This window comes from Scleropages formosus, chromosome 25, assembly GCF_900964775.1.
Source record: "Scleropages formosus chromosome 25, fSclFor1.1, whole genome shotgun sequence".
Classification (NCBI taxonomy): Eukaryota; Metazoa; Chordata; class Actinopteri; order Osteoglossiformes; family Osteoglossidae; genus Scleropages; species Scleropages formosus.
In genome coordinates, this window is record NC_041830.1 from 11,523,920 (window position 1) to 11,545,086 (window position 21,167).

General features: G+C 41.9%; 3 protein-coding genes across 3 annotated transcripts; all 3 read left to right on the forward strand.

Annotated features, from left to right (window-relative positions):
• The first annotated feature begins 5,688 nt into the window (after positions 1–5,688).
• Positions 5,689–8,781, forward strand: LOC108921509 (collagenase 3-like). Its single transcript, XM_018730991.2, has 10 exons — positions 5,689–5,839; positions 5,970–6,211; positions 6,320–6,468; positions 6,739–6,867; positions 6,975–7,136; positions 7,244–7,364; positions 7,679–7,812; positions 7,916–8,075; positions 8,243–8,346; positions 8,497–8,781. Exons 1-10 carry the CDS (start codon positions 5,735–5,737, stop codon positions 8,595–8,597), a joined length of 1,407 nt encoding a protein of 468 aa, XP_018586507.2. The 5' UTR covers positions 5,689–5,734; the 3' UTR covers positions 8,598–8,781.
• Positions 8,782–10,082: 1,301 nt separating this feature from the next.
• On the forward strand, positions 10,083–13,417 carry LOC114909087 (collagenase 3-like). Its single transcript, XM_029249342.1, has 10 exons — positions 10,083–10,199; positions 10,362–10,603; positions 10,712–10,860; positions 11,129–11,257; positions 11,365–11,526; positions 11,639–11,777; positions 12,240–12,373; positions 12,482–12,641; positions 12,790–12,893; positions 13,089–13,417. The coding sequence occupies exons 1-10, from the start codon at positions 10,095–10,097 to the stop codon at positions 13,187–13,189; spliced, it is 1,425 nt and encodes a 474-aa protein (XP_029105175.1). The 5' UTR covers positions 10,083–10,094; the 3' UTR covers positions 13,190–13,417.
• Positions 13,418–16,955: 3,538 nt separating this feature from the next.
• Positions 16,956–20,069, forward strand: LOC108921331 (collagenase 3-like). The gene is made up of 10 exons (XM_029249271.1): positions 16,956–17,072; positions 17,235–17,476; positions 17,608–17,756; positions 17,912–18,040; positions 18,137–18,298; positions 18,411–18,549; positions 19,012–19,145; positions 19,254–19,413; positions 19,536–19,639; positions 19,837–20,069. The coding sequence occupies exons 1-10, from the start codon at positions 16,968–16,970 to the stop codon at positions 19,935–19,937; spliced, it is 1,425 nt and encodes a 474-aa protein (XP_029105104.1). The 5' UTR covers positions 16,956–16,967; the 3' UTR covers positions 19,938–20,069.
• The last annotated feature ends 1,098 nt before the right edge of the window (positions 20,070–21,167 follow it).

The following is a 21,167-nucleotide window of genomic DNA, read 5'->3' on the forward strand; positions in this document are numbered from 1 at the left end:
TGAGGGTCCACGAGGTTGCGCAACAAAAGCAAAAAGATTACTGCTATGTTGAGATGGCGAGACACGCGCCAATCTCTGCCTTTTCCCAGGATCAGGCTGGTCTCCCTTTTGGAGAGACATCCCATCCTTCTGCAGGTATGCACACCGGTGTTTTACCCACTGACACATGATTAACATTGTAAATCCCAGGTACGTGTACACTCATCGCCCGATATTTGGACTTTCAGTTTCTCACGTATCTGGTCGGCTATTATTAATACCACTTATCGTTAATCGGTCCATATGTCATTGCTCGATCATTAATTATTATAATCTTTCCAGAATGTCTGTGGCATTTGGTCCGACACAATAAACCGGGACCACATTTGAAAGCTGAGTGGCTGCTGTATGAGACAGACTGTGAGACGCAGTGTATTGCGGGAACCTTGTACCCACGCTTTCCCTTGAGGTTTGGTGCCACGTGGCCTGTTTCCCTGTTTTGCGTTTGCTTCCTCCTATGCGCCATTGTGGTTTCATTGCCTAACTATTTATCTAGGTATTATATTGCTGTATTTATTTAAAATGGCTCCTAAAGAAGAAAAAAGTTAAACAAAGTGTTGGTTAATGTGAAGAAGAAGGCAAAATGTGCACGAGTGGCTCAGCATTGTATTTCTTTCAGTTCCGTGTCGAAAGGTTAAGCACCTCTCTTAAAGGTACTACATCAGGGTCCCTCTTCAGACTTCATGCGGCCGTCTACGGGTTACATGTCCATTCATGTTTTTGCGAGGCTGATCTGCCCCGGTAAAGTCTTAGTATGGTCAAACGATGAGCCAATGGGAAGCTCACCTGCCTGGATTTCGTGATGCAGGTCTCGCACCTTGAGCATAACCACCTTAACCGTAGTTCAAACCGTACAGGCACCTGAGGACCTGATGTATGACTGACTGGTTCGTCCTCCTTCCTACCACACCTTTCCAGTGGGAACCACAACAACGCGTCATAGGGAAGCAATGGGGGGGGGATTGGTGATTCCTGTGATCTTGGATCTTCCAGAAGAAAAACTTCTTCTCACTTCCCTAACAATTTCTCCACATGAGTCTTGGTTCTCCTCTTCTCCACCGTGCATGTCTACAAAGTCAAGTAACCCCAATATGCAGATCATTTCTCTCTTTCGTATCGAGTATCTGATATGTCCTACCTGTGTTATGTGCTCTATGGTAAACCTTGAGGAAAGCACGATGCAAAAAATGAATCAAACAGAGCTGTCCAAAAACATCTCCTGAGTGACTGTAACATACAGTTAAAGTACAAGAACTGCTGTAGCTACTGCTCCTTCGCTCAAGGTGAGTACACCTGCAGCAGGTTAAAGAGTGGGTTTTATGCAACTGTAAGATTTGGAGTGAGTAGATGATAACATCAGGTAAAAAATGACAGTAAATTAAAGTTAAATCCAGACATAAGGTTGAAAACGCCAGCACTGGATTAGTGTGCAGCGGGTAAAACGCCCTTCAGTGTGTCATAGAAGCATCAGTGAGTCGGTGTGCACCTCTGGCTCGGATAAACATGGAGCTCTCCCACGTATTACAGGGATGAGTCACCTCGTGACAGAAACGCCGGAACCTTAGTTCACGCCTTGGAGGAGGCGTGGTCTTCCGGCACCTCAGGTGAGGCAGTGCGACAGGCCCGCCTGAGTCATTTGTGCATCTACTGCCGTCAGCGTTCAAAACGCGGGGGAAAAAACACGAGTCGTAATTGCACGGGCCGCACTTGATTGTGTTTTTGTCACCACGTGCTGAGACTGGAATTCTCCTTCTGCTGTAATTTACCTGTGCGACTCACATACAAACCTGAAATATGCGCGGCGGGCAGTCCGATGCATAAAACAGGACAATCTGACCGCCAGAACTATGCTTTTGTTAGATAGAGTCTCCTAATTTGAAGGTCATGCAACCCCCCCCAAAGCACCGGCACTGCTTTGTGAGCTGAGGGACGAGTCAAAACACGTCTTGGACCCTCTACCCTGAGGCCATCGCGTTCCCCACATGCAGATTTGTCAACAAAATTCCTGCTCTGCATCCGTGAGATGCAGAAGACTGCAAAGTCAAAGAGCGAGCCTTAGTCTCTAGTTGAGCATCCAGTTAACCAATGCAACTTGGGGTTCATTTATTTTTGCTCCTGCCCTACTTCCGTGTTTCTATTACACGCATGATTTCCTTCCAACCAACACATGGAATTGCTCATTCCACACCTGTTACGTCAGATGTGAAAGACTGTTTCTCATTAAAAAACCATTTTGTGGTAAAGCTGAGGGACACGAGGGCTTCACATACTTTGAAGCAGCACTGTATTGTCAAAGTCAAATGTATTATCGCATTTATTCTTTGGAAGTCTTACAGGAACAAGGAGGCTGAGTAGAGGGTGAAGAAGGTGGTGTCCCATGAAAGTGCGGAATTGGTTGGTTCAACAGGAAGGTGTGTTTGCAGCCCTTACCATGAAAAAGCACTAACCACTAAGGGTTCCTTCATTGTTGCTAAATCATCTCAATATGTCGTGTAAAGCTTCTCAGTTGCATCTTGTTGTGGTAAATGAATGGTTATCCTCTAAGGAAGTGTTGCTGAAATGTCTGAAATCTGCCTTTGCCAACTTACACCGCAGTTTCAGTAACTAATTTATGCTGCCTCAAAACACCTTGTGTCGCTGTACGAGCTGTTGGCAATAAGGGATTTTCGTGCAATTTAGTGGGTGAAATGTCACATCATAGAAAAAAAATAAAAACCTTTTCACTTTTAGCAATATTTAAATTGCTCACATATGCATTAATGTAGTCAACAATGGAGATTCTGCAAAAAAGCAATTTTTGTGCATCTACTTTCCTCTCTGTTCTCCTCTTTCTTGAGTTCTCCATGCTGATATTTTATTTCATCTTAGCAGTAATTAAATAGTATAATTAATATATTTTTCACTTATGACTGACACCACATGAGTGGGGATTACTCGGTTCTCTTGTGAATACTCTCAAAATGCTTAAGCCTTCTTCATTCCGAAATCAGCGATGCTCGTGGAAACACTCATTATAGGTGTGCAAAAGTATGCTGACTTCTTGATATTTGACATGTTTGATTATTTGGGAGTGATGCAAACGTCTCCTCTGGCTTTCCATAGGTCCCGTGACACACATGCAGACATTGACCACCAAACAGGCACACGTTGCTGCCAGGTATTTGGAATTCTGGCCATCGGCGCTGTGGAGGTTCACGCTTCTGGTTACTCGCATTGGCGTTCCTCATCAGCGCAGGGCATTTCACAAACAGAGATTTGTATACAACTTCATGCAGCTGGTCCCTAGATTGGCCAAGATAGTTTAAACCGGTTTGGATTGGCACATGAGGGCCTGGCATGTGTTTACCAAACCAACGCTTTCGATAATTCACAAGCGCCTCATGCAACTCACAGGAAGCTCTTGATACATAGCAGTTTTGTCATTGTCTGATGTTACGCAAGTAACACACAGGCAAGTGTCTGGGTGAGGGTGATGTTTCTGCAAGGTTATGAAAGGAAAAGATTTTTCTCATCTATAAAAGGAAACAATTTAATCTGTAGTACATTATGTAAATTCATTTAAGTATATTTACTGTATACAAACTACAGGATCACAAAATGTCTGAAAAATTTGAATTTTACTACATAGAGAGCAATGATGGTGTTTCACAGCTCCTGGGTTGTGGATTTAAATCTGATTCAGGGTGTATGGAGTTTGCATGCCCTCCCTGTGTTTGTGCAGATTTCCTCCTGCAGTCCAGAGACATTTGCATTTATTCACTTAGCAGATGCTTTTCTCCAAAGCAACTTCCAAGGAACTCTATGTAGTGTTACCAGCCCACACACCATATTCACCAAGGTGACTTACACTGCTAGATACACTACTTACACTGGGTCACTCATCCATGCATCAGTGGAACACACTCACTCTGTCACCCACACATTATGGGTGAACCTGAACAGCATATCTTTGGACTGTGGGAGGAAACCAGAGCACCCAGAGGAAACCCACACAGACACAGGGAGAACATGCAAACTCCACACAGACTCAGCAGGAATTGAACCCACATTCTCTCATACCACCCAGGCACTGTAAGACAGCAGTGCTACTCGCTGTGCCACCATGCCAGCCATCTGTTTCATGTAAAGTGATGACATTAAAGTGTCTGTTTTCTGTGTGTGTGTGTGTGTGTGTGTGTGTGTGTGTGTGTGTGTGTGTGTGTGTGTGTGTGTGTGTGTGTGTGTGACTGCCTTGTGATGAACTGGTGTCCCATCAAGGGTGTACCTTGACTCATGCCCTATCCTTCTAGGTTAGGCTCCAGACCACTGTGACTCTGTATGTAAAGTAGTAGCAATAATGAATTGATAAATATTCTTATGAAAATGTTTTACTATAACAAACAGATGTGGATGCAACAATATCTTCAATCCACTATGATCCTATGCTGTAAAACAATAAAGCATGAAAAACCCCAAGGGGGTGAATACTTTTAGTAGGTACTATATATGCACACATATTCCAAACAGCCATATTAATGAGTCCAACATCATCTGCTATGATTACTTATGTATTTGCTATTTGAATGTCACTTCTATAGGCAGCTGCTTGAGGGATGTGAACCAGTAACATGATGGGATCAAACAAACAGGTTATGTTTGGATAAACCCGTGCTTGTGTCTAAACCTCTTTGTCTTGTTGATGCACATATGTTTACTCTGAGTTGTACTTCCCTTTGCAGAAAAATATCTTTCAAATGAATTACTGGCATATGGGACAAGCGGTTCAGAAAATGTGTGTGTGTGTGTGTGTGTGTGTGTATGTGTGTGTAAACAACAGGTCTTTGCACAGCATAACAGGTTGCAAAATGGTTGAGGTTGGTGTTTTATAACGATAGATCTGCTGCTTCGAGAAACTCTGCTCTTGTTCAATAGTCAGTAACTTCCTACCATCACTTTTCCTTCAACACCTTGTCAACATACGCTGTGACAAAGAATACAGTCATGTGCCGCTTGATTTCATCTTCACTAATGCAGCTGGGGGTGCTGAGATATTTAGAGAAGGCTGCAATGTCATCATCGTTAAACTTAGATTTGTACAGTGTGGAGTAATAGTTGTAACAAAAGTTGGAAATTTCTTCTGGGCTGTTGGTGACACTTCTCTCAACGTTCCGCTGAGAAATAGAATTAAGTTTAGCTTGTGCCTTCTCAAGCTTGAAGAAAGATGCAGACATTTGCTCCCCGTACTCCAGCCGCTTCTGTCGAGACGTTTTGAAAACTGACTCTGCTCTCGTTCTGTACACGTCGTCCTATTTACTCCGTAGTTCAGTTAACCTCTCCTCTTCCGATAAACTCACACACACACATATGCGCGTCGTCCGGGTCGCGGCGAACCGGAGCCTAACCCGGCAACACAGGGTGCAAGGCTGGAGGGGGAGGGGACGCGCCCAGGACGGGATGCCAGTCCATCACAAGGCATCCCAAGCGGGACTTGAACCCCGGACCCGCCAGAGAGCGGGACCCAGCCAAGCCCGCTGTGCCACCGTAACTCCCCATCGCCTGTAATTCAAAAGAGTAAAAAAAACTTTCAACAGTGATTTCCTTCCTCCACTTTCAACATGTTATTAAGGAAGTTTCTCAACATACTTTTTGTTTAAGGTATATAAGACAGAGGGTCTCCTGAACACGATAGAAAGACACAACAAGCTGGTGCGAAGAAATGAAGGCTCTCAGCGTGTGCATTCTAATCTGCCTGGTGGCTGAAGCCCACTGCAGTCCGTTGCTGCCTCCACTCAGCTCAGATGAGGATGAGAATGTGGCTAAGGTAAGATCTCTACATTTATGATGTTTACTTTCAATGTCCTGCCTGCACAGCTTTGAAGTAGCACCAGCGGTATGGATCTGTAATGCAATTTTTATACTGATTTTGCTTACATGGCCCATCACTCCTACAGACTTACCTCATGAAGTTCTACGACTTGACGAACGAGACAGACTCCGACCTTCATCGAGGTGTCCATCAAATGACTCTGAAGCTGAAAGAGATGCAGCAATTCTTTGGTCTGGAGGTAACGGGTGTCTTGGACTCCAACACCCTGGAGGTGATGAAGAAGCCACGCTGTGGAGTCCCAGACTTGGCTGAATATACCACCTTCCCTGGAAACCTGAAGTGGCAAAGTAACAGCGTGACCTACAGGTAAGAGAAAAACTCATCTTTCAGTGTCTGTGTGTGTGAGGACGAGTATTAGACTTCCTCCAGGGGTCCTCTGATCTCCATTTAAGAGAAGGTTACTGTAACTTCCAGAATTGTGAACTACACACCCGACCTACCACAATCTGAGGTGGACCGTGCCATTGAGAATGCTCTCCAGGTGTGGGCAAGAGTGACTCCACTGCGTTTCACACGTCTGTACACTGGAGTGGCTGACATCATGATCTCCTTTGGACGTAGAGGTATGGACTGAACCATCTAAAGTGCTCTCTGCACTGATCTCTTTTTCACCTTGTATTTTACTGAACACAGTCCTTACGTATCTAATTCTAGTCATTTAAGTCATTTATCTGAACCATAGACTCTAATGTAAAGCTTAAGGAATACTGTCATTTACAAACAGTACATATAAAATTTGTCAAGAAATATAATTTGTCAGTACTTTTAATAAGTGTTTCATAAAACAATATTCAGTTTTGACATGTAAATTAAGCAGTGTTTTATAATTGTAGACCATGGTGATGGCTATCCTTTTGACGGCCCCGATGGCATTTTGGCACATGCTTTCCCACCCTCTGTGGGCTTGGGGGGAGATGCCCATTTCGATGAGGATGAGACCTTCACCTCACAATCATCGTCTGGTGAGCCTTTCTGCTTTTGGAACCTCCTAATGAATGGTCATATTTTATTCTGTTGGGAAGCTTCTTTAGAAGAACCCTGTTTCACTCTGCTCCTAACTCCTCCACAGGGTACAACCTGTTCCTGGTTGCCACCCATGAGTTTGGTCACGCCCTGGGGCTCTCGCATTCCATGGACCCTGGTGCTCTCATGTACCCTCATTATACCTATACCGACCCTGAGAGGTTTTCTCTGCCTCTGGATGATATCAAGGGAATACAGTTTCTCTATGGTGGGTGGAAGGCATATTCAGCAGTCCCGCAATGCATCTGTCTTGCTGTATGGCGCTGTATGTGTCGTGCTGTAAACCTGTGTTCTTACCAGTTCTCTGGTCACCAGGACCAAACCCAGAAAAACCTGTAGACCCCACCCCGCCAACCACCCCAAACGCTTGTGATCCCAACTTGACCATTGATGCGGTCACAACTCTGCGAGGAGAGATGATGTTCTTCAAGAACAGGTAAGTGACAAACATGCAATTAATCATTTAAATGCAACAAATCAGAGAAATACATTTGAAAAATTCAAATTAGACCTCAGAGAATTCAACACATCTACTTGCAAGAGAAAGTCCCAGATGCTAAGTGTCTTTTTTATTAAGAAGTTAATCATTCAATCGTATTACACATAATACAGTTGAAAAATAATACTAGACATAAAATCCACTTATTACCTTATTATCTAAGGGAAAAATGGCAAGATATTAGGATTCCAATATAAAGTACTGAACCTTAGAGCAGACCAAACAGTGAACACAAGTCTTCTTTTATTCAGGTTCTTCTGGCGTGTCTACTCCCTGAGCAACCAACCCCAACTCTCTCTTATTAAGAGTTTTTGGCCTGATATTCCTGATGACATCGATGCTGCGTATGAGAGCCTCAGTAGAGACTGGGTGTTCGTCTTCAAAGGTACAAGCATATCATCCAGGTTTCGCTGGGTTTGTTGATGTGAGACACATCTACCTAGAACGTCAAGAGAACAGTGAAATCTTAGACATTCTATCTTCTGCAGGTGAGAAGGTCTGGGCTCTGTCTGGCTATACCCTAGTCAGTGGCTACCCCAAAACTCTCAGCAGCATGGGTCTGCCAGCAACAGTGAAGAAAATCACCGCTGCCCTTTATGACGAAGCCTCTGGGAAGGTTCTATTCTTCGACAACAAGTACTATTACAGGTTGGTCCAGATCATCAACTATTAGTTACAGGAGTATTTGAAACCCATCAGGCAGATGGTCATAATGCAAGCAAGAGAATTTGCAATTGTCTGCTGATGATTGCGTCTGATATTCAAATTGTATTTCAACATTAATGTCTGCTGATGGAGAGTCTTTCATTTTACAGCTATGATGAGACCATAGAGAAGATGGACAAGGGTTTCCCCAAGCTGGTGGAGGAGAGCTTTTCGGGCATGCGAGGGAGGATCACGGCCGCTTTTCAGTATAGAGGTAAGTGTGGCAAAACGGAGCATTCCAGCTAGTTAAAGCATTGCACATTGAAAGCATTTACCCCTTTATTTGGTATTTATAACATACCTGTCTGAGATATATTGAGATGTTAGCAACTCTCTGTAATTTGTCCCACCTCTCATTTTCCAGGATTCACCTACCTGCTCAGTGGACCCTCTGTGTATGAGTTTGGCTCCAGGACAAAAAAATTGTTCAGGGTTCTGGAGAACAGCTATTTCCTGAGCTGTTAGGCTACACTTTTTGGGTGGGAAAGAGAAACCAGTCACAAGTCCCTCCAGTTTTATATTCTTTTTTTTTTTGGTTTTCATTGCCTTTTAAGCTTTTTCTGAATGTAATCGTGCACTTTATAACTGGGATAAAAGAAGGCTCACATATGAATAAATCTATTGCATTAAAGTTTTGCCTTAGACTCAACCAAGGGTGTTTCTATTCCCCTCTTCACTTTGTGGCAATCAGGATATGAAAGCACAGTCATGCTTTGGAGGGTATGTAATTATATTTTCATAAAAGATACATTCAATGAAAAACACTTGATAAAGAAAGAAATAAAATACTGTACTACACCACTATGTTACAGAAATGGTATCAGAGAGTAATTCATGGATAACATCAGCCCAATTTATCAATCAATAAATTAATGATAATCTGGTCAAAGCCATTCAAAGATTGGACACTATTTCCAGTATAATTTGAATGACTGAAATTTTACAGCTAAAATTACATATTAATACTGAACTAGGTTTTAAGGAGATTCTTATACTTATACCTTCTAATTTATTCAAAGGTAAAACACAAAGAATTTTCTTGTTGAAAATGCAGAAAAAAAGCTTTTAAAACATGAATAAACATGTTTAATGGACGTGAGACAGGGGACGCTGTTAGTTTTTGCTCACATGCAGAACAGAAAACAAGTAAACTTTAAACTCATGATTACTTGTATAAATCATATCAGAAAAGAAAAAAACACCACTTTGATAACTGCTCCCAGGGATGTTGCCTGAGAAACTTCACGTAGGTTATCCCTTAATGACAAATCCATGTCTCACTTCCCTAATTACAAAATAAGGTTTTGACATGAGACCAAGCAACAGTCACACTATTAATGTGGTTTATACAGTTAAATTAATTAAGTAATTCAGATATCACTGCATTATTCATTTGTTTTCCTAAATATGCCTAGTATTGCTATTATTACAGAAAGGTTGAGTGCAGCTGATACCGTGAGAAAAATCAACAAGTGTTTATCAAAATGGTAAGGGGAATATTTATGAATTTAGATAAACTAAAAACCTACAGGGAAAACATGGAACACTACAAGCTGCAAATCGCTTAAAGAATGTGCCTTCTGACAGTTTCCTGATGTTTATTGGTGAAAACTCAAAGTAAAGTTGAGTTTTTTTCAAAAAACACAACTATGAAACTGTATTCATTAAACTAAATTCATCATACAACCATTTCAAATGCTAAGAAAAACACAAGTATTAATGGTGCATACTGCAGTTTTTCTTCAACAGATGATTCATATATGAGGATAAAAAATGAAGTGAATAATAAGTTTGAAAAGATGTTTTAACTACTCTTTGAAGATGTGTTTCCACACTCTGCTTTCAACATGTAATAAAGAGAGTGATGACTCAGTAGGATGTTGCTCAACATGCCGTGTTTAAGGTATATAAGAGACAGGGTCTCTTGAACATGACAGTAAAACACAACAGCCTGACGAGGAGATGAAGGCTCTCGGCGTGTGTGTCCTTGTCTGCTTGGCAATTGGAGCCCACTGTGCTCCGCTCCTGCCTCCTCTCAGCTCAACCCAGGACCAGAAAGTGGTTGAGGTAAGATCCCTACTTTTACAATGCATATCTTGAAAATGTTGCATCGATTCCACATAAACACGTTGCTTGACCGGCACCGGTGCATTGCGGCAACACCACAGGTATGGATCTGTACTACGGTTTTTATACTGATATTGCTAACATGGCCCATCACTCCCACAGACTTACCTCATGAAGTTCTACGACTTGAAGAACGAGACAGACTCTGACCTTCATCGAGGTGTCCATCAAATGACTTTGAAGCTGAAGGAGATGCAGCAATTCTTTGGTCTGGAGGTGACGGGTGTCATGGACTCCAACACCCTGGAGGTGATGAAGAAGCCACGCTGTGGAGTCCCAGACTTGGCTGAATACACAACCTTCCCTGGAAACCTGAAGTGGCAAAGTAACAACGTGACCTACAGGTAAGAGAAAAACTCATCTCTCAGTGTCTGTGTGTGTGAGGACGAGTATTAGACTTCCTCCAGGGGTCCTCTGATCTCCATTTAAGAGAAGGTTACTGTAACTTCCAGAATTGTGAACTACACACCCGACCTACCACAATCTGAGGTGGACCGTGCCATTGAGAATGCTCTCCAGGTGTGGGCAAGAGTGACTCCACTGCGTTTCACACGTCTCTACACTGGAGTGGCTGACATCATGATCTCCTTTGGACGTAGAGGTATGGACTGAACCATCTAAAGTGCTCTCTGCACTGATCTCTTTTTCACCTTGTACTTTACTGAACACAGTCCTTACGTATCTAATTCTAGTCATTTAAGTCATTTATCTGAACCATAGACTCTAATGTAAAGCTTAAGGAATACTGTCATTTACAAACTACATATAAAATTTGTCAGGAAATATAATTTGTCAGTACTTTTAATAAGTGTTTCATAAAACAATATTCAGTTTTGACATGTAAATTAAGCAGTGTTTTATAATTGTAGACCATGGTGATGGCTATCCTTTTGATGGTCCTGATGGCATGTTGGCACATGCTTTTCCACCCTCTGTGGGCTTGGGGGGAGATGCCCATTTCGATGAGGATGAGACCTTCACCTCACAATCATCGTCTGGTGAGCCTTTCTGCTTTTGGAACCTCCTAATGAATCGTCATATTTTATCCTGTTGGGAAGCTTCTTTAGAAGAACCCTGTTTCACTCTGCTCCTAACTCCTCCACAGGGTACAACCTGTTCCTGGTTGCCGCCCATGAGTTTGGTCACGCCATGGGGCTCTCGCATTCTACGGACCCCGGCGCTCTCATGTACCCTGTTTACAGCTACACCGACCCTGAGAGGTTCTCCCTGCCTCTGGATGACATCAGGGGAATCCAGTCTCTCTATGGTGGGTGGAAACAGTGCTGCACATTCCCACAATGCATCTGTTCTGCTGTGTTTCCTGTATGTATTGGGCTATGAACTTGTGTTCTCACCCTTTTGGCATCTCTGACCACCAGGCCCAAACCCTGATGTGACCCCAGAGGAACCAGACCCTGAAAAGCCCACCCCACCAACCACCCCAAATGCTTGTGATCCCAACTTGGTCATTGATGGGATCACAACTTTGCGGGGGGAGATGATGGTCTTCAAGAACAGGTAAGTGCCAAATGTACAATCAGTCATTTAAATGCAGTGAATCAGAGAAATACAGCTGAAATGTTCAAATTAGACCTTAGACGATTCAACACTTGTCATCTATGTCCAAGAATAAGTCCCAGATACCTAGCATCTTTTTTATATACAATTCTTTATGTACAAGATTTTTCTGATGTTCATTCAGAGTGTGATCAGTATGCAAAATAATAATTGCCACCTTGGGATCCGAAGATCATTGTTGGAATCCCACATACTGATGATACAGCACCCTCGAGGAATCCATTTTTTCTAAACTGATCTCATAAAAAAAACACTCAAGCGTATAAATGGGTGTATAGCTATAGACAGCTTAACATTGTCAACTGGTTTGGGGAGAAGTGTCAGCTAAATGAATATAAATTTCTTAGAACATATCAGTCTGCTAGAGTAGTACAGTAGTTAACACAAGTCTTCTTTTTTCAGGTTCTTCTGGCGTGTCTACCCTCAGAGCAACCAGCCAGAGCTCACCCTCATCAAGAGCTTCTGGCCTGATATTCCCGATAACATTGACGCTGCCTACGAGAGCATCAAGGCAGATCGTGTGTTCATCTTCAAAGGTAAAAGCACATCATCCAGGTTTCATCTTTACTTTCTGTGTTGATGTGAGACACATCTACCTGCAATGTCAAGAGAACATTGAAACTTAGAGCTTCTATCTTCTGCAGGTGAGAAGGTCTGGGCTCTGTCTGGCTATGACGTAGTCAGTGGCTACCCCAAAACTCTCAGCAGCATGGGTCTGCCAGCAACAGTGAAGAAAATCACCGCTGCCCTTTACGACGAAGTCTCTGGGAAGACTTTGTTCTTCGACAACAAGTACTACTACAGGTTTGTCCAGATAATCAACTGCTAGTTACAGGAGTATGTGAAACCCATCAGGCAGATGGTCATCATGCAGGCATTAGACAGAAATTTGAACTTACTGCTGATTATCAGAACATTAATGTCAGCTAACTGAAATTCTTTCACTTTACAGCTATGATGAGACCAAGAGGCAGATGGACAAGGGCTACCCCAAGCTGGTGGAGAAGAGCTTTGTGGGTATGCAAGGGGGTGTCACAGCTGCTTTGCAGTACAGAGGTAAGAGCAAACAATTTCCCTGACATTCTCAGAATGTAAACTTTTCAACTGGCACATGGGATTGTACATCTTTGTTAGGATTTTACTGTGTATCAGTTCCTGTTTATGACTGGAAAATGTGTAATAACTGATTCAGTCAATACTTTAGGAGACCTTTGCATCCCTTTGTAATGAGCTCTACCTTTCCTTTTCCAGGATATACATACCTCTTCAGTGGGTCCTCCATGTATGAGTTCAGTTCCTCGAGCAAGAAGCTCATTCGGTTTTTGAAGAGCAGCTATTTCCTGGGTTGTTAAACCTCATATTTCTGTGGAAAATAGAAAAGAAAACCAGCAACTGTCAACTCTCTTCATTTTAAATTAATATTTATTGTTAACATGATTGTAATGTAATAGTGCACTGCACATCTGGGGTGATAACAAGGCCCCAACATGAAAACTTCATTGTATTAATGTTTTGTCCTCACTTTTTTGCTATTATTAAATATTTAATTCTTCTTTACTGTTTTTGCCATTTTATTATGAAAATTAGGCTTTATCATTTAATATATAAACATGAAACTGTTTTACATAATGTGCAGTAGTGATTTTTCAGAAATAAACAAGAAAAATGTTTCATACATTTCAGTTTGCTGTGCTTCTTCACTTGGATTCAAGGTATATCAGTAGAACGACTGCATTTGCTTATGGATGGAAGTATGAGGCAATATATGATTAGAGAACATAGACTCACATTAGAGTTCAGAATGGTAATTTATGAGTACCTCACCTTAGGTGGTAGCTTGATATACAAGACTACAAATGGACCTTAACCCTAGAAGGGATTCTGATTACATGTCCACCCTTAGGAGGACCCAGTGGTACAGGTGGCTTTGCAGGGTCCCGCTCTGTGGTGGGTCTGGGATTTGAGTCCTGCTTTGGGTGTCCTGCAGCGGACTGGTGTGTCCCCTCCCCCTGTGTTGCCAGGTTACGCTCCAGTTTGCTATGACCCCACTCAGGGCAGGTGATTTTCAACAGTGTGTGTGTGTGTGTGTCCACCTTTATTGCCAGAGATAAACTGACACATCCGTCCCAGCTCCAAAAGGTGTGCTGTCTACACCTTTACCCTAAAGGATATGCTCTACTAGTCATCAGCAACAGAAATCCTGTTTTCAAAGTTCTTCACACAGTCAGTTAAGCTGGCAAGTTTGGTGTCTATAGCCAGGGCAGAAGCTTCTTTCGTTTCACACTACCATTCGTGAGCTCTGCTTTGGTACCGTTCCTTTGGTCGGAAATGTCTGTTACAACACACCTTTGGGCTGATATGTTTTCACCCATGCGGCAAAGTCTTCATTTGAACTGTTAGGACTGCCAGTAGAAGCAGAAGCTCAATTAGCCATTTCTTCGGTGTGTCTGTTAACAACAGCTCTGGACTGTGGGCCCTGAGTAGATTTATTTCCCACAGCTCCTTCTTTAACTCCTTTGTTTTTCCAGGAGTGTGTTATAGACAAAATTCCGTATTCCCTGTCGTCTTCATTGCTAGACGTGGCAAAATCTAGCAATTATATCTTATTTGTATCTTATATAATATATGTTATTGCAAGTAATGTATCAAGCAGTGTAAGTCACCTTGGTGAATAAGGTGTGGATTGATAACACTACATAGAGTTCATTGGAAGTCGCTTTGGAGAAAAGCGATTGCTAAATGAATAAATGTAAAATGTAATTTAAATGGATGTAAATCAATATAATGCAAAAAAAATCTAGATTGAAGGTATATGGATTAGAGAGAAAATTTTATTGATCGAAGGCTGTATGACCAGCTACCTGAGTGCTTTTTTTTAAAGAAACTAAAGCGACAAGTACATCATGTTTTTCACAGGACACTGTCAATAAATTGCAGCCTGAAAGTGTTTCATAATTATGTCTGTTGAGGGATAAAACTCTGTCAGTCAGAAAACTGTCTAAATGAAGTGACAAAGTCTGTCTGGAAGTCATTTCTAGAAGGTAATCACAGAAATAATCCTCACGAAGGAGAAATAAGTATTTTAAATCTTTAGTGAATGATTTACATTCATTTGTCCATGTCTATATTTGCCACAATATTGCATCTGCAATAATGGCAATTTTGTTCATTTTTGTGTGTGAAAGTTAAACTAACAGGAAAGTGGCAGTACAATACGATTGCAATTTTGTGGACTAATTTAGCAATGATAGCAATTTTTTTTAGTTTTTTCATGAAAACTGCTGAAAAAGTGAAACAACTTGAATTAATCTGAGCCCTAACCCTAACCGATGTAAAAAATCCTGCTGAATAACCCAAAGGTAGCTAATTAGGTGAAGTAACTAAAACGTAAATGTAAATATAGTTTACAAAAATAAATATTATTTTTCATTTCATTGTTATTATTTAGAGGGTGCGGTGGCGCAGTGGGTTGGACCGCAGTCCTGCTTTCCGGTGGGTCTGGGTTCGAGTCCCGCTTGGGGTGCCTTGCGGCGGACTGGCGTCCCGTCCTGGGTGTGTCTCCTTCCCCCTCCGGCCTTACGCCCTGTGTTGCCGGGTAGGCTCCGGTTCCCCGTGACCCCGTATGGGACAAGCGGTTCTGAAAATGTGTGTGTGTGTGTGTGTGTGTGTGTGTGTGTTATTATTTAACGTGTACTGTAATTTAATTCATTTTCATCTTATGTATTAATTAATAATTTTATTTCATTTAAAAAGTAAAAAAGTACACCAAATAGATAAGACAGCAAGAGAAATTAAGAGGAAAATATAAAAATTCAAATTCTTATGTTCAGTCCTGAAACAATAATATTTTAGTGTTTCTTTGATATAATAATAATAATAATAATAATAATGATTAAAAGTATTTGAAGACAGCACACTGTAGAAATGTACTTGTAAAATTAACACAATTACATACAAATTGTCATCAACTGGCATTTTGATGGATCCTTATCTATGGACCTTAGAGCGTATCCTTACAGTTTTCCACGAGTACAACATGCTGGCTGTTTTTAAAAATCCTTAAGAGAAAAATACTTTGAGAACATGAGTAGACAGGTTTTATAGAACGTGACACAAAAGGAGCCATGAGTTATTGCTCATGTGTGGAACATAAAACAGGTGAAGCATCTCATTTTTACGTTGTGGCTTCCTGCGAAAATCATTTAAACTGAATGAGAACTCATGCTTTAGATGTTTTTACTCATCTAATGTGATGTATGGAAAAAAAAAAGACATCTTTTTGATACCCAGTTGGAGTGGCGTTACCTGTGACAGGAAAGAAACCTTTAAATGACGAATACATGCCTCACTTCCCTGATTGCATAAGAAAGCATTTAACGTTTCATGTTGTCGTTGTTGTTATTATTGCTGTTTTCATTATACACACTGGGTGAGAGACAATTGTTGAAGATTTAAACAAAACCAAACTATTAAAAGCTGAGATAAGACAACACAAATTTTTAACAAAACTATCACTAAAAACACATTAAGGTTGACAGCTCAGTGATACTGTGACAAAAATCACAGAAGAGCAGATGAAAAAAATTGTGACACTGTGAAACAGTCATGAATTATGCATTTTAAAGGGTAAATAAATTGAACAGAATTTAAATTGACTAAAGAACCAAGAGGTATACAAACAAAAGCAGAACAGGTAGCAATGTGCTTTACAACTTTTTAGGTTAGTGATTGGAATCCCATGAGAAACCTTGCTGATGTGTATTAGCAAATAACCAGGTATAAGTGAGATATCCTCAAAAATCAGCTTATTTTACATAAACACATAATTAATTAACTTTACAGTATGTATATAAACACATTAAGCAAGAAATAATTTTGTACACAAAGACAAGCAGGCATTGTTGCTCTTGTTCATATATATTAGATTCACATACATCAGTACAAATAGAATGGGGAAAATTATTATAAGGAAATTATTACAAATGCACCACAATGATTTCCTGTCTTGTTTTAACATGTAATAAAGAGAGTGATGACTCAGTAGGATGTTGCTCAACATGCTGTGTTTAAGGTATATAAGAGACAGGGTCTCTTGAACATGACAGTAAAACACAACAGCCTGACGAGGAGATGAAGGCTCTCGGCGTGTGTGTCCTTGTCTGCTTGGCAATTGGAGCCCACTGTGCTCCGCTCCTGCCTCCTCTCAGCTCAACCCAGGACCAGAAAGTGGTTGAGGTAAGATCCCTACTTTTACAATGCATATCTTGAAAATGTTGCATCGATTCCACATAAACACGTTGCTTGACCGGCACCGGTGCATTGCGGCAACATCACAGGTATGGATCTGTACTGCGGTTTTTATACTGATATTGCTAACATGGCCCATCACTCCCACAGACTTACCTCATGAAGTTCTACGACTTGAAGAACGAGACAGACTCCGACCCTCATCGAGGTGTCCATCAAATGACTCTGAAGCTGAAGGAGATGCAGCAATTCTTTGGTCTGGAGGTGACGGGTGTCATGGACTCCAACACCCTGGAGGTGATGAAGAAGCCACGCTGTGGAGTCCCAGACTTGGCTGAATACACCACCTTCCCCGGGAATACAAAATGGAAAACAAACAAACTGACTTACAGGTGAGGGTGAAACATATCCATTTGTGTGTGTGTGTGTGTGTGTGTGTGTGTGTGTGTGAGGAGGACCATCTGATCTTCTGCCAGTGTTGTCTGGTCTCATGTTGAAAGAAGCTTGTTCCTCTTACTCCCAGAATTGTGAACTACACACCCGACCTACCGCAATCTGAGGTGGACCGCGCCATTGAGAACGCCCTCCAGGTTTGGGCGAGAGTGACTCCGCTGCGCTTCACACGTCTCTACAGCGGCACAGCCGACATCATGATCTCCTTTGGACGTGGAGGTATGAACTGAAACATATAGAACATTGCGCTGGTCTGCCTTCCACCTGGTACTTCACTCAACACAACAATGCATCTCATGCTGTTCTTCTTAAAAATTAATGAATGAATTAAAAAAGATGCTCACAATTAGTGATATCATGTTTTATGCATGTAGACCACGGTGATGGCTATCCTTTTGACGGCCCCGATGGCACTTTGGCTCATGCTTTTGCACCCTCTGTGGGCATTGGCGGAGATGCACATTTTGATGAGGATGAGACCTTCACCTCAAGATCATCTTCCGGTGAGTCTTCCTGCTTTTAGAACCTCCTAATGAATCACCTGTTGGGAAGCTTCTTTAGAAGAACCTTGTTTCACTCTGCTCCTAACTCCTCCACAGGGTACAACCTGTTCCTGGTTGCCGCCCATGAGTTTGGTCACGCCTTGGGGCTCTCGCATTCTACGGACCCCGGCGCTCTCATGTACCCTGTTTACAGCTACACCGACCCTGAGAGGTTCTCCCTGCCTCTGGATGACATCAGAGGAATCCAGTCTCTCTATGGTGGGTGGGAACCGTGTTGCACATTCCCACAATGCATCTGTGCTGCTGTGTTTCCTGTATGTATTGGGCTGTGAACTTCTGTTCTCACCCTTTTGGCATCTCTGACCATCAGGCCCAAACCCTGATGTGACCCCAGAAAAACCAGACCCTGAAAAGCCCACCCCACCAACCACCCCAAATGCTTGTGATCCCAACTTGGTCATTGATGGGATCACAACTCTGCGGGGGGAGATGATGGTCTTCAAGAACAGGTAAGTGCCAAATGAACAATCAGTCATTTAAATGCAGTGAATCAGAGAAATACAGCTGAAATGTTCAAATTAGACCTTAGACAATTCAACACTTGTCATCTATGTACAAGAGGAAGTCCCAGATACCTAGCATCTTTTTTATGTACAATTCTTTATGTGCAAGATTTTTTTGAAGTTCATTCAGAGTGTGATCAGTATGCAAAATAATAATTGCCACCTTGGGATCCGAAGATCATTGTTGGAATCCCACATACTGATGATACAACACGCTCGAGGAATCCATTTTTTCTAAACTGATCCCATAAAAAAAACACTCAAGCGTATAAATGGGTGTATAGCTATAGACAGCTTAACATTGTCAACTGGTTTGGGGAGAAGTGTCAGCTAAATGAATATAAATTTCTTAGAACATGTCAGTCTGCTAGAGCAGTACAGTAGTTAACACAAGTCTTCTTTTTTCAGGTTCTTCTGGCGTGTCTACCCTCAGAGCAACCAGCCAGAGCTCACCCTCATCAAGAGCTTCTGGCCTGATATTCCCGATAACATTGACGCTGCCTACGAGAGCATCAAGGCAGATCGTGTGTTCATCTTCAAAGGTAAAAACACATCATCCAGGTTTCATCTTTACTGTCTGTGTTGATGTGAGACACATCTACCTGCAATGTCAAGAGAACATTGAAACTTAGAGCTTCTATCTTCTGCAGGTGAGAAGGTCTGGGCTCTGTCTGGCTATGACGTAGTCAGTGGCTACCCCAAAACTCTCAGCAGCATGGGTCTGCCAGCAACAGTGAAGAGAATCACCGCTGCCCTTTACGACGAAGTCTCTGGGAAGACTTTGTTCTTCGACAACAAGTACTACTACAGGTTTGTCCAGATCATCAACTGTTAGTTACAGGAGTATGTGAAACCCATCAGGCAGATGGTCATCATGCAGGCATTAGACAGAAATTTGAACTTATTGCTGATGATTGTTTCCCACTATACAGCTATGATGAGACCAAGAGGCAGATGGACAAGGGCTACCCCAAGCTGGTGGAGAAGAGCTTTGTGGGTATGCAAGGGGGTGTCACAGCTGCTTTGCAATACAGAGGTAAGTGTGAGCAGCCCCTGACCACTTTAGGAGGAGAAAACCTTGAAATGATGAATTTCAAGGTGGATTTTTCTTTATTCACTGTTCAAGACCACCGAGAAGTGAAATTTGTTGGATGATGTCTGAGAACTGATTCAGACTGGGTTTTAGGGGACACTAGGAACTCTCTATAATGTTTTCCTGTTCTCATTTTCCAGGATTCACCTACCTGTTCAGCGGATCCAATATGCATGAGTTCAGCTCCAGGAGCAAGAAACTCCACCGTGTTTTGAGGAGCAACTATTTCCTGGGATGTTAGATTTCATTTCTGTTTGGGCAGCAGAGAAGAAAAATGAACAACTAGAACCTTGCTCCATTTTCAGATTTATTTTTTATTTTTTAAATTTTTTTTTATTTTAAACATGTTTGCAATTAGCAGTGCACTGTATAAGAGGGGGGGTGCGGTGGCGCAGTGGGTTGGACCGCAGTCCTGCTCTCCAGTGGGTCTGGGGTTCAAGTCCCGCTTGGGGTGCCTTGCGGCGGACTGGCGTCCCGTCCTGGGTGTGTCCCCTTCCCCCTCCGGCCTTACGCCCTGTGTTGCCGGGTAGGCTCCGGTTCCCCGTGACCCCGTAAGGGACAAGCGGTTCTGAAAATGTATGTGTGTGTGTGTGTGTGTGTGTGTATAATTGGGTTGAAATGAAGACCCCAATGTGAAAAGATGTAACATGAATGTATTCTTCACCATATTTCACTTCTTTTAAATATCTGATAGGTGAATTCAACATATTTATGAATGTACATTTTGTCAGTAAATTATGAAAAATCAGGCTATATAATTTAATTTTAAACTACGTTAAATGTTTTTTTTTCCAAAATAAACATTGAAATTTAAACAAGTTTGCTTTGCTTTTTCCCTTTTCTACATGGTGTGATAAGGCATACTGGCTTTAGATGAAACTGTAGGTGTTAGCTTCTTTTTTATATTTTTCATTAAAATTTGAATACTTTTAAAAGGTTCTTTCTTAAACCATACACCGCCTTTCAGACAGTGATGTTTAAATAGCTAGTATGTCAAAACTAAGAGAGCAAGAAAGAGAGTAAAACATATTTAATATATATATCTTTCATAAATTACTTCTTATACTAATGCAGGGTTAGGGTAATAACAAAGGAGTAAGTCATTGGGGCAGCATGGTGGCACAGCGAGTAGCATTGCTGTTTCAGAGCACACGGGTGATGCGAGAGAATGTGTGTTTGATCCCCTGCTGGAGTTTGCACGTTCTCCCTGTGTCTGCGTGGGTTTCCTCCCACAGTTCAAAGACATGCTGCTGAGGACGTATCCATAGTGAGAGAGTGTGATACTGTGGTGAATAAGGTGTGTGGGCTGATAACACTACATAGAGTTCATTGGAAGTCACTTTGGAGAAAAGCATCTGCTAAATAAATAAATATAATCAACACCAGACACAAAATGTAAACACTGTAGAAGTGAGTTCACTTCAGGGTGACTATCTGTCCTATTCTGTTTGGGTTCATTTTACCCCCATCT

What these genes read in the sequence shown, in the direction of transcription:
- LOC108921509 (XM_018730991.2), top strand. Translation starts at nt 5,735, where the DNA reads ATGAAGGCTCTCAGCGTGTGCATTCTAATCTGCCTGGTGGCTGAAGCC. An exon ending in ATGATGTTCTTCAAGAACAG is followed by an intron (nt 7,365 to 7,678) that starts GTAAGTGACAAA and finishes TCTTTTATTCAG; the next exon opens with GTTCTTCTGGCGTGTCTACT. An exon ending in GACAACAAGTACTATTACAG is followed by an intron (nt 8,076 to 8,242) that starts GTTGGTCCAGAT and finishes TTCATTTTACAG; the next exon opens with CTATGATGAGACCATAGAGA.
- LOC114909087 (XM_029249342.1), top strand. Translation starts at nt 10,095, where the DNA reads ATGAAGGCTCTCGGCGTGTGTGTCCTTGTCTGCTTGGCAATTGGAGCC. An exon ending in AGTAACAACGTGACCTACAG is followed by an intron (nt 10,604 to 10,711) that starts GTAAGAGAAAAA and finishes TGTAACTTCCAG; the next exon opens with AATTGTGAACTACACACCCG. An exon ending in AGCTGCTTTGCAGTACAGAG is followed by an intron (nt 12,894 to 13,088) that starts GTAAGAGCAAAC and finishes TTCCTTTTCCAG; the next exon opens with GATATACATACCTCTTCAGT.
- LOC108921331 (XM_029249271.1), top strand. Translation starts at nt 16,968, where the DNA reads ATGAAGGCTCTCGGCGTGTGTGTCCTTGTCTGCTTGGCAATTGGAGCC. An exon ending in AGGACCAGAAAGTGGTTGAG is followed by an intron (nt 17,073 to 17,234) that starts GTAAGATCCCTA and finishes TCACTCCCACAG; the next exon opens with ACTTACCTCATGAAGTTCTA. An exon ending in GACAACAAGTACTACTACAG is followed by an intron (nt 19,414 to 19,535) that starts GTTTGTCCAGAT and finishes CCCACTATACAG; the next exon opens with CTATGATGAGACCAAGAGGC.